The 19,251-nt window shown below is 38.1% G+C and overlaps 1 protein-coding gene across 1 annotated transcript in view; it reads left to right on the top strand.

Moving 5' to 3' along the window:
- LOC115004882 (uncharacterized) overlaps window positions 1-19,007 on the top strand; it is a 33,146-nt gene extending 14,139 nt beyond the window's left edge. The window contains exons 7-12 of the mRNA XM_029426612.1: window positions 5,434-5,631; window positions 5,714-5,794; window positions 7,417-7,529; window positions 7,936-7,994; window positions 13,095-13,184; window positions 18,945-19,007. Coding sequence (XP_029282472.1) covers window positions 5,434-5,631; window positions 5,714-5,794; window positions 7,417-7,529; window positions 7,936-7,994; window positions 13,095-13,184; window positions 18,945-18,992 — 589 coding nt within the window. The 3' untranslated portion in view covers window positions 18,993-19,007. The remainder of the gene's footprint in view (window positions 1-5,433; window positions 5,632-5,713; window positions 5,795-7,416; window positions 7,530-7,935; window positions 7,995-13,094; window positions 13,185-18,944) is intronic.
- The last annotated feature ends 244 nt before the right edge of the window (window positions 19,008-19,251 follow it).

The raw sequence follows: 19,251 nt of genomic DNA, 5'->3' as shown, positions 1-19,251 counted from the left end.
TTAGACTCTCTGTCTTTAGACCCTCTGTCCTTAGACCCTCTGTCCTTAGACCCTCTGTCCTTACACCCTCTGTCCTTAGACTCTCTGTCCTTAGACCCTCTGTCTTTAGACCCTCTGTCCTTAGACCCTCTGTCCTTAGACCCTCTGTCCTTACACCCTCTGTCCTTAGACTCTCTGTCTTTAGACCCTCTGTCCTTAGACCCTCTGTCTTTAGACTCTCTGTCCTTAGACCCTCTGTCCTTAGACCCTCTGTCCTTAGACCCTCTGTCCTTACACCCTCTGTCCTTAGACCCTCTGTCCTTAGACCCTCTGTCCTTAGACCCTCTGTCCTTACACCCTCTGTCCTTAGACTCTCTGTCTTTAGACCCTCTGTCCTTAGACTCTCTGTTCTTAGACTCTCTGTCCTTAGACCCTCTGTCTTTAGACTCTCTGTCCTCAGACCCTCTGTCCTCAGACCCTCTGTCTTTAGACCCTCTGTCCTTACACCCTCTGTCCTTAGACCCTCTGTCCTTAGACCCTCTGACCTTAGACCCCTCTGTCCTCAGACCCTCTGTCCTCAGACCCTCTGTCCTTAGACCCTCTGTTCTTAGACCCTCTGTCTTTAGACCCTCTGTCCTTACACCCTCTGTCCTTAGACCCTCTGTCCTTAGACCCTCTGACCTTAGACCCCTCTGTCCTCAGACCCTCTGTCCTCAGACCCTCTGTCCTTAGACCCTCTGTCCTTAGACCCTCTGTCTTTAGACCCTCGCATCGCACAAGGAAAAACTTCCTAAAAGAAACCCCATAATTAAAGGGGGAACATGTTAGAAACCTCAGGGAGAGACTGAGGAGGGATCCCTCTCCCAGGACGGACAGACGTGCAGTAGATGTCGTGTGTACAGGATAAACAACATAGTACAAATACAACATTTGACAGAAATGATGTTGTGTTGAAAAAGAGAAAGTTTGGATGAATCCAGGAAAATGTCAAAAAGGCTTCCCGGTGTCCAGCAGGACCAGGGCAGCAGGCGCAGCCACGATTCATGATCCTGACGTAAACTTTATCAGTGGCAACCTGCCACATGAGACACAGACACTCCGGGGATGATGCCCCGGATGATGAGTTAATCGGATTATGAGTGATATCTGTGAAAGATTATAAGAAAACCTTTTGAGAAATATGAATGAATTATGTGGATTAATCCGCTGCTGAAAATAGTCCCCACAAATACATTTCCCCTCTTTTTGTTTGGTAAAACTACAGTGAGCAGCTGTTTTAGGAAATCACTGATGAAACTATGTGTTTGTGTCTTTAAAGAGTTCAGTAGGAACCAATGAGCCACAGACAGGAAGTCAGTGTTGGTGTTTTGGTCGTTGTGGTTTGAGGCTGAATGAAAGCTGACGGACTCGCCCTGGAAAATAGCAGCCGGTCTGTCTCTGCATTTGTTCCTCCGTCTCTTTGGATCTCAGCTCAGAGACGGAAGTTCAGGCTCCTTTAGAGCTCGACCAACACTCGCTGCGTCATCTGGACTTTTTAGACTTTGGATAAAATACACAAATGTCTCCTGACTAGAAGATATTTTCCCAACTTCTTTGTAGAACATTTGTTCCGATTTAAACTCAGAGTTGAGGTTCAATAATTAAATAAGTCTGTTCGGTGTTTTTGTCTGTCTGTCAGCAGGACTACAGAGACACTTCTTGAATACATGAAACTTGGTGGAAGGGAAGAACTCATTACTTTTTGGAGCGGATCCAAATCACGGGGCAGTTACACGCAGTATTTTTTCACTTTTGTCAGCATTGTAAGATGGGGCATTTGTCCAAGGTCTGCGATCTCCGAGGGTCCTTCTAGTTTTTATAATACTTTTGTACGTGATCGCATTAGGGATTTCAAGAGAGATTTCAAGGTACTCGTTTACCTGCAGTACCACAGGTATCGGGGCTCGAGACTAACGGCGTCCCGAGACGATAGAAAATGTGTTTGGGTCGCAGTAAATTCACTACCGATGCAGCTTTTCGGCGGATGCATTTGAAACGATATTATTTAGTTTGGTAATCTATTAAAGTGTAAAGTACGTCCCTGACTGTCGAGCTTTCTGCTCGGAGTTTGTTGAATCAGTTTCCTGTTGAGTGAAGAGGTTATTTCTGTCCTGCATGAATGAGTTGTGTTGGTTCAGGAAGCTGACAATCATCCGCACACACACACACACACACGCACGCATGCACACACACACACACACACACACTCACACTCACACACACAAGGAAATACTACGGCCAGTTTCTGGGTCACATGTTTATATTTAGTGCTTTTCACCAGTTTTCAGAGCTGTGGTTGGGCAATAAGTACGGAGATGTCTGCAGTTGTTTATTGATATTATGTCAGTTTCATGCTGTGACGCCACCTACAGGAAACATGGCGGTACTGATAACATGTTTATGCACGCAACTGAACATTTACATTTATTTTGGTGGAAGTCGGCACACAAATCTGAAGAAATGTTCAAAATCAGTAAAAGTGTTCTGATCAAACTCACTGAAAACACTTGAAGTTTATTTTGGTGTTTTCAAGGTTTTAAAAGTGCTCGAAATTCTGGTTATAAAGGATGTTATAGAGCAGAGGTCTTCAACAGGGTGTCCTGCAGAGGAGGTACTGCAGGGGTTGGCAAAATGTTTGGTTTATTAGACAATTAATTTAATAAAAAACAAAAATGTCAACAAATTTATTTGTATTATATTAGCGCCTTGAGATTGCTTTTAGCTATGAAAGGTGTTTTACAAATAAAATGTATTATTATTTCCACAAATTTAAATGTCTTTAAATAAACATGAACATGAATCCAACACATTGTAGCGAACAGATAAATGGAGGCAGAATCAAATCAAATGTATGTATACAGCCCAATATCACAAATTACACATTTGTCTCAGTGTTAACAGACTGTACAGGATACGACACCCTCTGTCCTTAGACCCTCTGTCCTTAGACCCTAGACCCTCTGTCCTTAGAACCTCTGTCCTTAGAACCTCTGTCCTCGGACCCTCTGTCCTCGGACCCTCTGTCCTCAGACCCTCTGTCCTTAGACCCTCTGTCCTCAGACCCTCTGTCCTTACCCTCGGTCTTTAGACCCTCTGTTCTCAGACCCTCTGTCCTCACACCCTCTGTCCTTAGACCCTCTGTCCTTAGACCCTCTGTCCTCAGACCCTCTGTCCTCAGACCCTCTGTCCTTAGACCCTCTGTCCTCAGACCCTCTGTCCTCAGACCCTCTGTCTTTAGACTCTCTGTCCTCAGACCCTCTGTCCTCAGACCCTCTGTCCTCAGACCCTCTGTCTTTAGACACTCTGTCCTCAGACCCTCCCATCGCACAAGGAAAAACTTCCTAAAAGAAACCCCATAATTAAAGGGGGACAAATGGAAGAAACCTCAGGGAGAGACTGAGGAGGGATCCCTCTCCCAGGACGGACAGACGTGCAATAGATGTCGTGTGTACAGGATAAACAACATAGTCCTGCAGGACTCCCCCATCCTGCACAACGAGTACTCTTGGTGCTTTTACTGCAGTAACATTTTGAATGCAGGACTCATTTCTACTTCTGCTGCTCCTCGCAGGGGAAGTTGGAGTTGATTGGGGAAGTGGACGCTGCGGTTTGAACTTCTCACTTTCTCTCGCAGCTCTGACGCTCGCTTTTATTTTACCGTTTATTTAAAGTGAAGCTGCGATGAAGAGATGGAGAGCGGACGCGTTTCAACAACAGATAGGTGCCTTTTAAATTCAAATTCAAAACCGCTCGGCTGAAGTGAGAGTAACAAACTGTTGATGCAGCAGTGAAGCAAATAAAACCACGTCCAGTGTTTACAGAGACGTGTGAGAAGCGTCTGTTTTACATGTTGAGTCTTTTAATGAAGCTTTACAAGATGGCCGACACAGAACTGTGTTTTCTTTTTGAATTATTGCATCGCTTCATATTTCCTCTTTATATTACTATTTGATGGTGTTTTATTTAAACTAGTGACATTACATATCATCACTAAATGTACTTCTAAGAGTTTGTTCTCTGAATGTTTTATATGAGACCACCTCTTATGTTGTCGTCTTATCTTTTAAATATGTCGTTATTTATTAAATTTCACCAGTTTTTATAAGAGCTTATTCCTCTTTACTTAATTATTGATTTTATTTAGCATGTTTGAGCTCAGCGCAGCTTGATAAATGGTCTTAATGACATGCTTACATTGGTTTAAATATTATTAGTTTTGTGGTCCGGTTGAGCTTGTTGTTTAATAAAATTGTATTTTACTATATCTGAGAATGTTTACAGCTGGCAAAATTATATCCAAGTTTAATCATTTTGTAAAAGTATTTTAATTTGCTAAATCTGCATTTAGCAGCGAGCAGTTCCAGTTTGCACCGTTACCGTGGAGACGGACAACAATGCGTCTTTAATCAGCACTTTTTTAACAACTCCATTAGCTTCAAGTTAAAAAGTCGAACAAATCAAGATTCACCCGAAACATCTGTCTAAATACTTTAATCGCTTCAGAGACTATTTAATTATTATTATTATCATCGTTATGTTTTATATATTTATATATTTATTTATTACTTTATTATTATAATTTTAGTATTAAAGTGATAGTAAAGGTAGTATTATTAGTATTATTTGCATTAGTGTACATTTTTGTATTAATTTACTTTCATTACTATCGTTGTTGTTGTTGTTGTTATTATTATTATTATTATTATTATTATTATTATAATATATTCTTTTTTCATTATTATTTATTTATTTTAATTTCTATTTATTTTTTATTAAAATATTTTCAATATTATTATTATCATCATTTATTTATACTTTTATTTTCAATAACATTATTATTATTATTATTATTATTATTTATTTATTTATACTTTTATTTTCAATAACATTATTATTATTATTATTATTATTATTTATTTATACTTTTATTTTCAATAACATTATCATTATTTATTTTCATTAGGAATTTTAATTTATTTAGTTAGTTATTTTATGTTCTCCCTCTCACACACACACACACACACACACACACACACACACACACACACACACAGTTTTATTTTTAATCTCACTTGTGTTCTAATGTTTTGTTTTGTCTTGCAATAAATGAAAACATTTTTTTAAATTAATTTTAGATTCAGGTGTTCGGGGCGTAAAAACATTTTTTTTGTGCATGGCTGCATTTAATGAAATAAACTTGCTGTCTGAAAGAGAGAAATGAACTCAGTGCTGTTGTTTCTTTTTCTCTTAAATGCATATTTCAATATTTAATGTAATTTAACTTGCTGCGTTAATTTGTGCTGACAGTCTGTACTTCTGAGGAGGAAGTCCAGGAACAGGAAGCAGACATCTCACTTTGGTTCACAACAGAAACAGGACCTGAAAGTCTGAAACTGTGCGTGTGTGTGTTTTCAGGGAGCGTTCGGTGAACCGCCCCCCTGAACTTCTGTACCCGCAGGCCGACGTGGCGGAGCGTCTGGCGCTGGGCGGCAGCGACGAGGCGCTGGCAAACGGCACGAAGGCCGACCTGCAGGCGGCCAAACGTCTGGCCAAGCGCCTCTACAATCTGGACGGCTTCAGGAAGTCCGACGTGGCTCGACACCTCGGCAAGAAGTCAGTGTGTGTCCTCATTACATATTCAGTAGGTCGTACTCAGCAGTGATTGGTTCTCATTTATCTCCGTCTGTGTCTGCAGTAATGACTTCAGTCAGATGGTGGCGGAGGAATATCTGAGCAACTTTAACTTCAGCGGACTCACCATCGATCAGGCACTCAGGTCCGCTCATAACATCAGACACTGCATCAAATGGGTTATTGTTATTATTCATCATATTTATTTGTATTGTTATTATTAATAATAATAATACAAATATGATATTGTTATATGAAGTGTTATATTTATTAGTATACTGCTGTCAATAAATCAAATACAAGAAAGAATCATTGGATAAGAACAAAATAAAAAACACATAACTGCATCTCCTGCATGTAGTGAGTGTAGCGTGTATAACATGAGCTGTGAGTGACATGTGAACAAAGCCCTCTGCACAAAGCTTCAGAATATAGAGAGGAATGAAAGTGGAAAGTTTGGTGTATGTAAGTGCTGCTGAAGTGGAGACTTCTGCTGAAGAGTGTGAGAAAAAGCTCCTTTAAAGATATGTATTGTAACATTCATACATGTTGTACACACTACAGGTGAACAGAGTCATACATGTTGTACACACTACAGGTGAACAGAGTCATACATGTTGTACACACTACAGGTGAACAGAGTCATACATGTTGTACACACTACAGGTGAACAGAGTCATACATGTTGTACACACTACAGGTGAACAGAGTCATACATGTTGTACACACTACAGGTGAACAGGGTCATACATGTTGTACACACTACAGGTGAACAGAGTCATACATGTTGTACACACTACAGGTGAACAGGGTCATACATGTTGTACACACTACAGGTGAACAGAGTCATACATGTTGTACACACTACAGGTGAACAGAGTCATACATGTTGTACACACTACAGGTGAACAGGGTCATACATGTTGTACACACTACAGGTGAACAGAGTCATACATGTTGTACACACTACAGGTGAACAGGGTCATACATGTTGTACACACTACAGGTGAACAGAGTCATACATGTTGTACACACTACAGGTGAACAGAGTCATACATGTTGTACACACTACAGGTGAACAGGGTCATACATGTTGTACACACTACAGGTGAACAGGGTCATACATGTTGTACACACTACAGGTGAACAGAGTCATACATGTTGTACACACTACAGGTGAACAGGGTCATACATGTTGTACACACTACAGGTGAACAGGGTCATACATGTTGTACACACTACAGGTGAACAGAGTCATACATGTTGTACACACTACAGGTGAACAGAGTCATACATGTTGTACACACTACAGGTGAACAGGGTCATACATGTTGTACACACTACAGGTGAACAGGGTCATACATGTTGTACACACTACAGGTGAACAGGGTCATACATGTTGTACACACTACAGGTGAACAGGGTCATACATGTTGTACACACTACAGGTGAACAGAGTCATACATGTTGTACACACTACAGGTGAACAGAGTCATACATGTTGTACACACTACAGGTGAACAGGGTCATACATGTTGTACACACTACAGGTGAACAGAGTCATACATGTAACTAACAGATATCATGAAGCTTCCCCACTTCATGACTCACATCAACACAAGTTTATATTACAAGTGTTTAATATGTACATGAGGCGTTATGTAATGTAGCTGTTACACACACACACTCTGATGTTCTCATGCTTCCTCTCGTCTGACCTGAAGAAGACGTGTTTTTGTCTCAATGAATAAAGTTTTGTGTCTTCAGGACGTTTCTGACTCAGTTTGCTCTGATGGGAGAAACTCAGGAGAGAGAGAGAGTCCTCGCTCAGTTCTCCAGGAGGTACAGACAGAGTAACCCCGAGAGTCTCACCACCGAAGGTACCTGTCTGTCTGTACCTGTCTTTACCTATCTGTCTGTCTGTACCTGCTTGTCTGTAACTGTCTGTCTGCCTGTGTCTGTCTGACTGTCTGTCTGAGACAGACTGGATTTATTCAAGTTTCTCACCAAAAACTATATTTTACAAGATTACCTTTGAACACATCATAATAGTTTAACTTCGGCCAATACTCATTTTACCTGAATAGAGTCTGAACACATCATAATGTAAGTCTATGGAGCCTTCGTTAGCATTAGCTTTTAGCTCCTGTTGTCCCTCGTCTTGCTAGAGTACCTCAGCAACTGTCGCAAATTCTCACTGCTGCCGGTATGAATAGATGTTTTTATGTATATTTTTGTGTTGGATATTTACCTGTCTGTCTGACTGTCTCTCTTTGTGTCTCTCAGACAGCATCCACACTCTGACCTGTGCCGTCATGTTGCTGAATACAGACCTGCATGGAAACGTGAGTCTGATTTTATATTTAATAATAATAATAACTTTATTTGTATAGCACCTTTCATACAAGAATTGCAGCCCAAAGTGCTTCACAGCAAAAACATAACAATTAGTAGAAGATTAGAGAGAATAAGAGCATTTACAGTACAATAATTACAGTGTTGATGTAATGAGTCTGAAGTACCATTAAGTTCTCTGCTTCCTTCTCCCATAACATAAACTGTCTTTTATGTTCTTCCATTGTTTTCAACGCTTCAGATTTAATCTTTCTCTTTGACATTACTTTTTCCTCTGTTTTCAACGCTTCAGATTTAATCTTTCTCTTTGACATTACTTTTTCCTCTTGCTCTCTCAACCTTACTTTTAACTTTCTTACTTCCTCAACACTAAATGATCCTCCTTCAGGAAAACTAAGCTTAAAAATGTATGAAATCATTTAAATTAGTTTAAAGTGGCTAAGATAAAAATATATAAAATATCACTATTAAAAGGCCAAAGTAAAGAGATATAAAATATCACCATTAAAAGGCTAAAGTTAAGAGATATAAAATATCACCATTAAAAGGCCAAAGTAAAGAGATATAAAATATCACCATTAAAAGGCTAAAGTAAAGAGATATAAAATATCACCATTAAAAGGCTAAAGTAAAGAGATATATAATATCACTATTAAAAGGCTAAAGTAAAGAGAGAGATATAAAATATCACCATTAAAAGGCTAAAGTAAAGAGATATAAAATATCACTATTAAAAGGCTAAAGTAAAGAGATATATAATATCACTATTAAAAGGCTAAAGTAAAGAGATATAAAATATCACCATTAAAAGGCTAAAGTAAAGAGATATAAAATATCACCATTAAAAGGCTAAAGTAAAGAGATATAAAATATCACTATTAAAAGGCTAAAGTAAAGAGATATAAAATATCACCATTAAAAGGCTAAAGTAAAGAGATATAAAATATCACCATTAAAAGGCTAAAGTAAAGAGATATAAAATATCACCATTAAAAGGCTAAAGTAAAGAGATATAAAATATCACTATTAAAAGGCTAAAGTAAAGAGATATAAAATATCACTATTAAAAGGCTAAAGTAAAGAGATATAAAATATCACTATTAAAAGGCTAAAGTAAAGAGATATAAAATATCACTATTAAAAGGCTAAAGTAAAAAGATATAAAATATCACTATTAAAAGGCTAAAGTAAAGAGATATAAAATATCACTATTAAAAGGCTAAAGTAAAGAGATATAAAATATCACTATTAAAAGGCTAAAGTAAAAAGATATGTTTTTACTTATGAAGATATTGAGCGAGTTTGCCTCCCTGATGTCTGCAGGCAAAGTGTTCCATAGCTTTGGTGCATAATTGATAAAGGCTGCATCCCCAATTTTCTTTTGGATGTTTCTGGGAACATTTAATACACCAGTAGTGGATGATCGTAATGTTCTTGGGGGCACATAGTTTATTAGAGAGTTGGCAGTGTAACTTGGTGTGGTTCCGTTTAGGGCTTTGTATACAAGAAGGAGGACCTTAAAGTCTAAGAGTTAGTGGAAGCCAGTGTAGAGCGGCTAACACAGGACTGATGTGGTCTCTCCTCTTGGTTCTAGTCAGCAGCCTCGCTGCAGCGTTTTGGATGAGCTGAAGTCTCTCCGTTGTTTTGTTTGGAAGGCCGGTAAAGAGTGCATTACAGTAATCGAGTCAGCTTGAGATGAAAGCATGGATTAGTTTTTCAGCATCCTTTTGATTTATACATTGTCTCATTTGAGCTATATTTCTAAGGTGGAAGAATGATGTTTTTGTCACCTTGTTTATGTGGGATTTAAAGCTTAGATCTGAGTCTATGATAACACCAAGACTTGTGTCTTCAGGTTTAATCCAAGGAGTAAGTTTCCCCATGTCATTCAGCATCATCTCTCTTTTTGTTACAGGACCTACAATAGGATTTCAGTTTTGTTCTCATTTAATTTTAAGAAATTATTGCTCATCCATTTATTTATTGCTGACAGACAGGTGGTGATGGCGTTAACAGCTGCGTGTCATCCGCGTAGCTATGGAAGCACACATTGTGTTCTCTAATGATGGCCCCCAGTGGTAGCATGTATAGGGAGAACAGTAATGGACCGAGGCAGCTCCCTTGTGGAACTCCAAAGTGGGCATCATGCTTCTCTGACACATGATCTCCAAGCCTGACAAAATACTTTCTCCCTTTGATATATGAACCAGTTTAATACACAGATTAATCAGGATGTCATGGTCGATCGAGTCAAATGCTGCGCTCAGGTCTAGCAGGATAAGAATTGAGACCTTGTTTGTATCAGAGTTTAGTCTGAGGTCACTAATTATTTTAGTCAGAGCAGTTTCGGTGCTGTGGCATGCTCTGAAGCCTGATTGAAATTCCTCCAGGATGTTGTTTTCTTTAAGAAAGGAGTTTATTTGGACCGAGACTATTGAATGGAAGGTTTGATATTGGCCTGTAGCTGGTCAGCGTATTACTGTCTAGGTTAGGTTTCTTTAGCAAGGGTTTACAACGGCTGTTTTGAAGACGTCTGGGAAGATTGTTCTCTGTGTCTGCATCATAAGTGATGCTGGCTCTGATTGAAGTTATTTTATTATTGAGGAACTAATGCGAGTTCTTCACACTTTGATGCAGAGGACTGCGGAGGGGTGGGGGCAGTGTTCAGCAGTTGGTTAATAGTCGAGAATAGTATTCTAGAATTTCCAACATTCTCTGTGATAATCTTAGAAAAGTAATCCTTTCTTGCAGCTGCATTGCTTTACCATAGGCAGCCATGGATTCTTTGTAGATATCATAGTTAACTGTGAGCTTAGTTTTCCTCCATCTTCGTTCAGCTGCTCTACAAGTCCTTAGTCTGAGTAACATTGCTGTTGTTTAACCATGGGGAGATTCTGTCAGTGGATTTCTTTTTGACCTTTAATGGAGCAGCAATATCCAGGGTAGATGACAAGGTGTTGTTTAGATTTTCAACCATGAGATTTAAGGAGCAGTCTGAGCGTGGCTCACATGATCTCATGATGTTAGAGAATGTTTCCTCTGCTGTGTCATCTAGTATTCTTTGTTTGACCACTGTCTCTCTTTTGGTCTTTGTTAAGATTAGGTTAGCATCAAAACACACAGTGATGGTCAGATATTGGTAATTAGATTACTGAGACCTTATCGATGTCCAGCCTTGTCGTTATCACTAAGTCTAGTGTGTTACCATGCTGATGAGTGGGTTCACTGATATTTTGTTTTAGATCGTAGCTGTCTAGTAACTTTACAAGTTCAATAGTCTTGGGATCATTCTTCTTATTTACGTGAATATTTAGGTCTCCATGCAGGATTATTCTTTCACATCTAGTGATGCTGCACAATCAGTACTTTTACTTTAAGTACTTTAACTACATTTACTGCACAATCAGTACTTTTACTTTAAGTACTTTAACTACATGTACTGCACAATCAGTACTTTTACTTTAAGTACTTTAACTACATTTACTGCACAATCAGTACTTTTACTTTAAGTACTTTAACTACATTTACTACACAATCAGTACTTTAACTTTAAGTACTTTAACTACATTTACTACACAATCAGTACTTTACTTTAAGTACTTTAACTACATTTACTACACAATCAGTACTTTAACTTTAAGTACTTTAACTACATTTACTACACAATCAGTACTTTACTTTAAGTACTTTAACTACATTTACTGCACAATCAGTACTTTTACTTTAAGTACTTTAACTACATTTACTACACAATCAGTACTTTTACTTTAAGTACTTTAACTACATGTACTGCACAATCAGTACTTTACTTTAAGTACTTTAACTACATGTACTGCACAATCAGTACTTTTACTTTAAGTACTTTAACTACATGTACTGCACAATCAGTACTTTACTTTAAGTACTTTAACTACATGTACTGCACAATCAGTACTTTACTTTAAGTACTTTAACTACATTTACTGCACAATCAGTACTTTTACTTTAAGTACTTTAACTACATGTACTACACAATCAGTACTTTACTTTAAGTACTTTAACTACATTTACTGTACAATCAGTACTTTACTTTAAGTACTTTAACTACATGTACTGCACAATCAGTACTTTTACTTTAAGTACTTTAACTACATTTACTACACAATCAGTACTTTTACTTTAAGTACTTTAACTACATTTACTGTACAATCAGTACTTTACTTTAAGTACTTTAACTACATTTACTGCACAATCAGTACTTTTACTTTAAGTACTTTAACTACATTTACTGCACAATCAGTACTTTTACTTTAAGTACTTTAACTACATGTACTGCACAATCAGTACTTTTACTTTAAGTACTTTAACTACATTTACTGCACAATCAGTACTTTTACTTTAAGTACTTTAACTACATTTACTGCACAATCAGTACTTTTACTTTAAGTACTTTTACTACATTTACTGCACAATCAGTACTTTTACTTTAAGTACTTTAACTACATTTACTACACAATCAGTACTTTTACTTTAAGTACTTTAACTACGTTTACTGCACAATCAGTACTTTTACTTTAAGTACTTTAACTACATTTACTGCACAATCAGTACTTTTACTTTAAGTACTTTAACTACATTTACTACACAATCAGTACTTTTACTTTAAGTACTTTAACTACATTTACTGCACAATCAGTACTTTTACTTTAAGTACTTTAACTACATTTACTGCACAATCAGTACTTTTACTTTAAGTACTTTAACTACATGTACTTCAGTTGTCTCAGCTGTGACTCAGAGGTGTCCCTCAGCGTGTGATTGGACAGCTTGTAAGCAGAAGTTCTCACTTTGATGTAACTCAGAATAATTATCACAAACTGAGCCGATCTCCATGACAACGCAGCAAACTCCATCTGCTGCGGGAGGCTGTGACGATTAGACTTTTAATGTGAAAGTAAATATAGTGCACGGGGGGGCCGTGTAGGAACACGTGTACGAGTAATAAATAGAGGCAGGTGTGTAGGTATGTTAAGAGAATAGACGATTTCTACAAGGTTTTTAATTTTTCTATTTGTGTGTGTGTGTGTGTGTGTGTGTGTGTGTGTGTGTAGAACGTGGGAAAGAGGATGTCCTGCAGTCAGTTCATCACCAACCTCGAGGGTCTCAACAATGGAAAAGACTTCCCCAAAGATCTGCTGAAGGTAACACACACACACACACACACACACACACACACACACACACACACTAACCCTAACCCTTAGGACCACTACTACTGTAATATATGTAAATGTGGTGTTCCACAGAGATCAATCTTAGGACCACTACTACTGTAATATATGTAAATGTGGTGTTCCACAGGATCAATCTTAGGACCACTACTACTGTAATATATGTTAATGTGGTGTTCCACAGGGATCAACCTTAGGACCACTACTACTGTAACATATGTAAATGTGGTGTTCCACAGAGATCAACCTTAGGACCACTACTACTGTAACATATGTAAATGTGGTGTTCCACAGGGATCAATCTTAGGACCACTACTACTGTAATATATGTAAATGTGGTGTTCCACAGGATCAACCTTAGGACCACTACTACTGTAACATATGTAAATGTAGTGTTCCACAGGGATCAACCTTAGGACCACTACTACTGTAACATATGTAAATGTGGTGTTCCACAGGGATCAACCTTAGAACCACTACTACTGTAATATATGTAAATGTGGTGTTCCACAGGGATCAACCTTAGGACCACTACTACTGTAATATATATAAATGTGGTGTTCCACAGGGATCAACCTTAGGATCACTACTACTGTAATATATATAAATGTGGTGTTCCACAGGGATCAACCTTAGGACCACTACTACTGTAATATATATAAATGTGGTGTTCCACAGGGATCAACCTTAGGATCACTACTACTGTAATATATATAAATGTGGTGTTCCACAGGGATCAACCTTAGGACCACTACTACTGTAACATATGTAAATGTGGTGTTCCACAGGGATCAACCTTAGAACCACTACTACTGTAATATATGTAAATGTGGTGTTCCACAGGGATCAACCTTAGGACCACTACTACTGTAATATATATAAATGTGGTGTTCCACAGGGATCAACCTTAGGATCACTACTACTGTAATATATATAAATGTGGTGTTCCACAGGGATCAACCTTAGGACCACTACTACTGTAATATATATAAATGTGGTGTTCCACAGGGATCAACCTTAGGATCACTACTACTGTAATATATATAAATGTGGTGTTCCACAGGGATCAACCTTAGGACCACTACTACTGTAATATATATAAATGTGGTGTTCCACAGGGATCAACCTTAGGACCACTACTACTATAATATATATAAATGTGGTGTTCCACAGGGATCAATCTTAGGACCACTACTACTGTAATATATGTAAATGTGGTGTTCCACAGGGATCAACCTTAGGACCACTACTACTGTAATATATGTAAATATGGTGTTCCACTAGAACCAGAACACAACTAGAACATTTGATGTTTTCCACTGTGCCGGAAAGTAGAAGAGAGGTTTCGGGATGACAATAAGATTATTATAATATAGTTTTGTGTTTGGTGAACCTGCAGCTCAGAGAAAGTTTGGATGTTTTTCCTGCAGGATTTTGAGCCGATGAATTACACATCACTGCTCCTAAATATTTAGAGCGGGATTACACACACACACACACACACACACACACACACACACACACACACACACTCCGTATTTAACTCACCTGATGAATCATTTCTCATTTGTTAATTCATTTTTTAAACTCATCATTCCTCTCACCCATTTTGTGTTTTTCCCTCCCAATCTGGTTTCAATGTTTTCTTCAAAATACATTATTAAATACTTTTAAATGTCTAAGAATATGAAAATATTAAAGATTATTTTGAAATAAAATCAAAATAATATGAAACTACATGAAATATATAAAATATTTTAATATATCAAAATACTAAAAGTACACATTAGATATAAACAAAATGTTAAAAAAATAAATGTTTTATAAACTTTATTTATTATAAACCATGGTGAATATACAGAATATTCAAATATGGGAACATTTAAAATGTTAGAGATTATATAAAAGTAAAATAGAAATAAAAATTCAAAAGTATAAAATTGAGTGAATTATAATATGAAATTTAAAATAATCAGAAATATTAGATTCCTGAAAAAATAAAGGTTAAATAAAACGTCATTATTATATTTCGTTATTGATGCACCGTTAATGTATAATTTATCCCTGAGTCATGATTTTAATATTTCCAGCTGGTTTTCAGTCTTTTTTTCTGCTGAACGTCTCGACTGCATTTATATTCAGCGCTGTGATTGACAGCTCCACAGAGAGCAGGAGGGGGCGGGCTAAAGCTGGCATCCCTGTGCTCTCATTGGCTGCTGCTGCAGAGAGAAAATGCGCATTGAGAGAGCGAGGGGAAAAAGAGAGCGAGAGAGAGAGACGGGAGGGAGGGAGGGAGGGAGCTACACTTTCAGCACAGACAGGAGAAGAAGAGTGAGCTCACCTGACGGAGGGATTCTCCTGCAGGACGAAGACGACAGGAGAAGAAGAAGAGTGGGAGTGACGTTGAACATCTGAAGAAGAACGAGGATTCTCTCCTTTTTTTTGTCTTTTGTTTTCTCCCAGAGTGCAACAGGAGGAACTCTTCGTATTGTCCTCTCTTTTCTGCACCTCCATCTTCAGTCGGCTGACGTCAGTTTTTGGGGTCTCTCTCTGTCTGCATGTGTGGGTGTGCTCGCTCGCCCCCTGCCTTCCTGTCTTCCTCCTCTTTTTGGTGTTTGATGTTTTTCATTGTGAGAGCGAGCCGCCGCCGCTGATGCGTTTCCTCCGTCACACAGCTTTATTTGCAGTCCAGGGATTCTCCTCAGCCGCCGCCGCATCAGGAGGCTGCGTTCAACAGCCGTTTTAAGGAAACTCACGTTTCTGGGAAGAAGAAGCAGAAGATGAAGATCACAGTTGTGGTTTGGATTTTTTTTTTCTCGAGATAGAATGTTTTTTCCTGTCGGAGCCGATGAATTACGCAACACTAAATATTTAGAGAGGGATTAAACACACACACACACACACACACACACAGTGAGACGGTGTGTGAACAGGAAGTCGGAGCTGACTTCACTTTGACAACAAAATCAAAACTTAAAATCTTAATTTAAAATGATTTACACGTCTTAAAAGCATTAAATTCATTCAACTCAAACTGACGTCTGAATTTGTTTTTAAATGTCTTAAATCTTTTAAAAGTAATAAAAATGCTGAAAGTAAGATTTGATGATTTGTTGCACTATAAAATCTATTGTTTACACTCGGCAACACTTTAAATGTATTTACTGCCTCTGAAGTCTAAGAAAACGTTCACATTGTTCGTGTCAGGACGGATCTTTACATCTGTTTTAAATGAGAAGAAATACATTTGAACAACAACAATTACAAATAACATTTAAGTTTTAAATAGCAAGAAAAACACATTTAGCTGTTTTATATCAGCAGATCTTCGTAGCCTATATATACTATATATACTATATATTACACACGTTAATCAACACAATAGTGTTTACATTGCACAAACACACATTTCTTAAGTTACCTTTTTAAGGATGAGTCTTGCAGCAGGTTGAATCCTCACATGTTGGTTCGCGGCGTCTTTTTGTTTGTTGCTGTTCTTTGGCTCCAAACACCTGAGCGAGCCGCCGGCTGTCAGCCTGCGGGGATTATGAGCCGGATGTTTTTATGCATAATGAATAGAGCCCGATCCATAATGCAGCAGTATGAGCTCCGCTGAGTGAGGACGCAATCAATTCAGCCTGAACTGCCCCAGTTAGTCCGCTCGCAGCCGCTTTCTATTTTAGAACATCGACTGTGTGCAGGACGGTAAAACTTTCCAGTTTGGAAACTTCTCAGATCTTAAAATCCAAGTTGTCAAAGTGCAGTCGATCAGATTCTGCTGATGTGAACCCAACATATAAACACCTGGAGAGTTCCTTCACATCTAGAATAATCTGGAGGTCATTTAGAGGTCGTTCCTTCTTCTACAAGCCAAATCTCTCTTCTCACGTTTGTTCCGAGTGTTTCTCTTTCCCTGGATCGCTCTTTTCATTTTATTTTTGCCACAAAGACTTTAAAGTCGGACTCACATCAGATGCTCCTCTGAACCCTGAACGCACCACGATGATCGGCGTGAACAGCATCCACTCGTCGGGCCGCATGCGGTCGCGGTCTCTGTGCTCTGTGCGCAGCGGGCGGGACTCCAGGGACACCGACCCCTTCAGGTATCCCAGAACCCCCCGCTCCCGCTCCCTCAAACCGCTGGCCTTCCCCGACCTGCTGGGGAAAACCCAGGACGCACAGCAGCACCGGCAGAGCCGCAAGAAGAAGGTAGAAGCTGGAAATACACAGAAACAGATGCTACCTTTTTATGTCATGTTCTTATTTTTGACACAGAAAAACTGGTCGAACACAAAAGAGTTGTTTTAGAAGCAGTTAGTGACGCAGCGGTTCAAAGGAACACAGCGTTGTGTAGGTCGCTAACATCACACGGTGAATTCAAATTATATTTGACAAACATCAACTTTAACTGTTTTACTTGCTTATTATATCCTGTTGTTTCCACCTTTTTTAAATCACTTCTAAGCTACTCTCAATTAAACTCAACTTTGCCTGCTGATTTTCACAATAAAAGCCTAAGGAAAGGAAAGACATGTCTTTGGTGCCACAAGAAGAAGTGACTCTTTTAACACGTTACTGTTTTTGATTCTTTCCAATTGTTTCTACTTTGACATTTTCCCGATCGCTTATGCTCCCCTCCAATTAAACTCAAGGTTTTTCACAATAAAAGCCTAAGGAAAGGAAAAGATTACATAAAAACACTTTTAACACGTTACTGTTTTTAGTGATAGTTTCTACTTTGCCGTTTTTGGGATCGCTTAAGCTCCCCTCAATTAAACTCAACTTTGCCTGCTGATTTTCACAATAAAAGCCTATGGAAAGGAAAAGATTTTGCCCATAGAGCAGCTGAAAGACTCTGAATGTTCATTATCTCGTCTTAACATCTTATTATTTCCTCATATTTCATTATCCTGCCATCTTATCAAATCACCTCATTTCATTATACTCTTACTTTGTCAAGCATTTGTGCAGGAAGTGGATTTAATTCTCGGTGTGTTAGCAGCGATAAAAGCTTAAAACACACAACTCTATTGTAATATGTCTGGTTTTTATATCGCTTCAGCTGCTCTCAAGAAAATTCAACTTTGCCTTCAAAGCTTTCACAATAAAAGCATAAGAAAAGTCTGTCTCATTATCTGATTCTTCAGATTTTAACATCTCATATTCTTTTATTTTAATTTTATTATCTCAACATTTATCATTGTGTGAAACCGGAAGTGTTGAATTTCATTGACGGCAGATTTACAGAAATACTGTTTTTAATTACAAAGTGCATAAAGAATTTGAGATAGAGAACTATAATAGTAGCCACCTGTCAATCACAGGTAGCCCCGCCCTAAAGAGACGCTGCTTTATCCTCTATTTTAAATGTTTCTATAAGTTACTAAATGAACATCATGTTGAAGAAGACTTGAAACTACAGACTGACTCTCATTGACTTCTATACAACCAGAGGAGTCTCCCCCTGCTGGATGTTAGAGAGGAGCCCCCCCCTACTGGACGTTAGAGAGACTGCAGCTTTAAGACTTTTATAGATTAAGGTTGTAAAAATCCATCGCTGCTCTTGTGATTTAAAAGGAAGTCAAATAAGGAAAGCAAAGAATCCCTACAACCACACACACACATGTTTATGTATATATAAATATATTTCAACCACACACATATATGTTTATGTATATATAAATATATTTCTATATATATTTGATGTGTATCTGACTTGTGTCTCTGCAGACTCTCTACAGTTCCATCAAGAACGAGAAGCTTCAATGGACGATGTAAGTTTCCCTCTAATATGCAGCATGGACAAACATCTGAAGTGTGTGTGTGTGTGTGTGTGTGTGTGTGTGTGTGTGTGTGTGTGTGTGTGTGTGTGTGTGTCCCAACTCTTATTTAAGCCTCTGTTGCCACGACAACCGCTCCTTGCTGTAATTACAGGTCAGAATCGCAACGCCCATGCTTCACTGTGGACAGACATCTATATTTATATATATATATATATATATATATATATATATATATATATATTATTATTATTTAT

The sequence above is a fragment of the Cottoperca gobio genome, unplaced genomic scaffold, assembly GCF_900634415.1.
Source record: "Cottoperca gobio unplaced genomic scaffold, fCotGob3.1 fCotGob3_209arrow_ctg1, whole genome shotgun sequence".
In the NCBI taxonomy this organism is placed as follows: domain Eukaryota; kingdom Metazoa; phylum Chordata; class Actinopteri; order Perciformes; family Bovichtidae; genus Cottoperca; species Cottoperca gobio.
The sequence above is the reverse complement of the archived record's forward strand: the minus strand, read 5'-3'. Positions and strand labels throughout refer to the sequence as shown.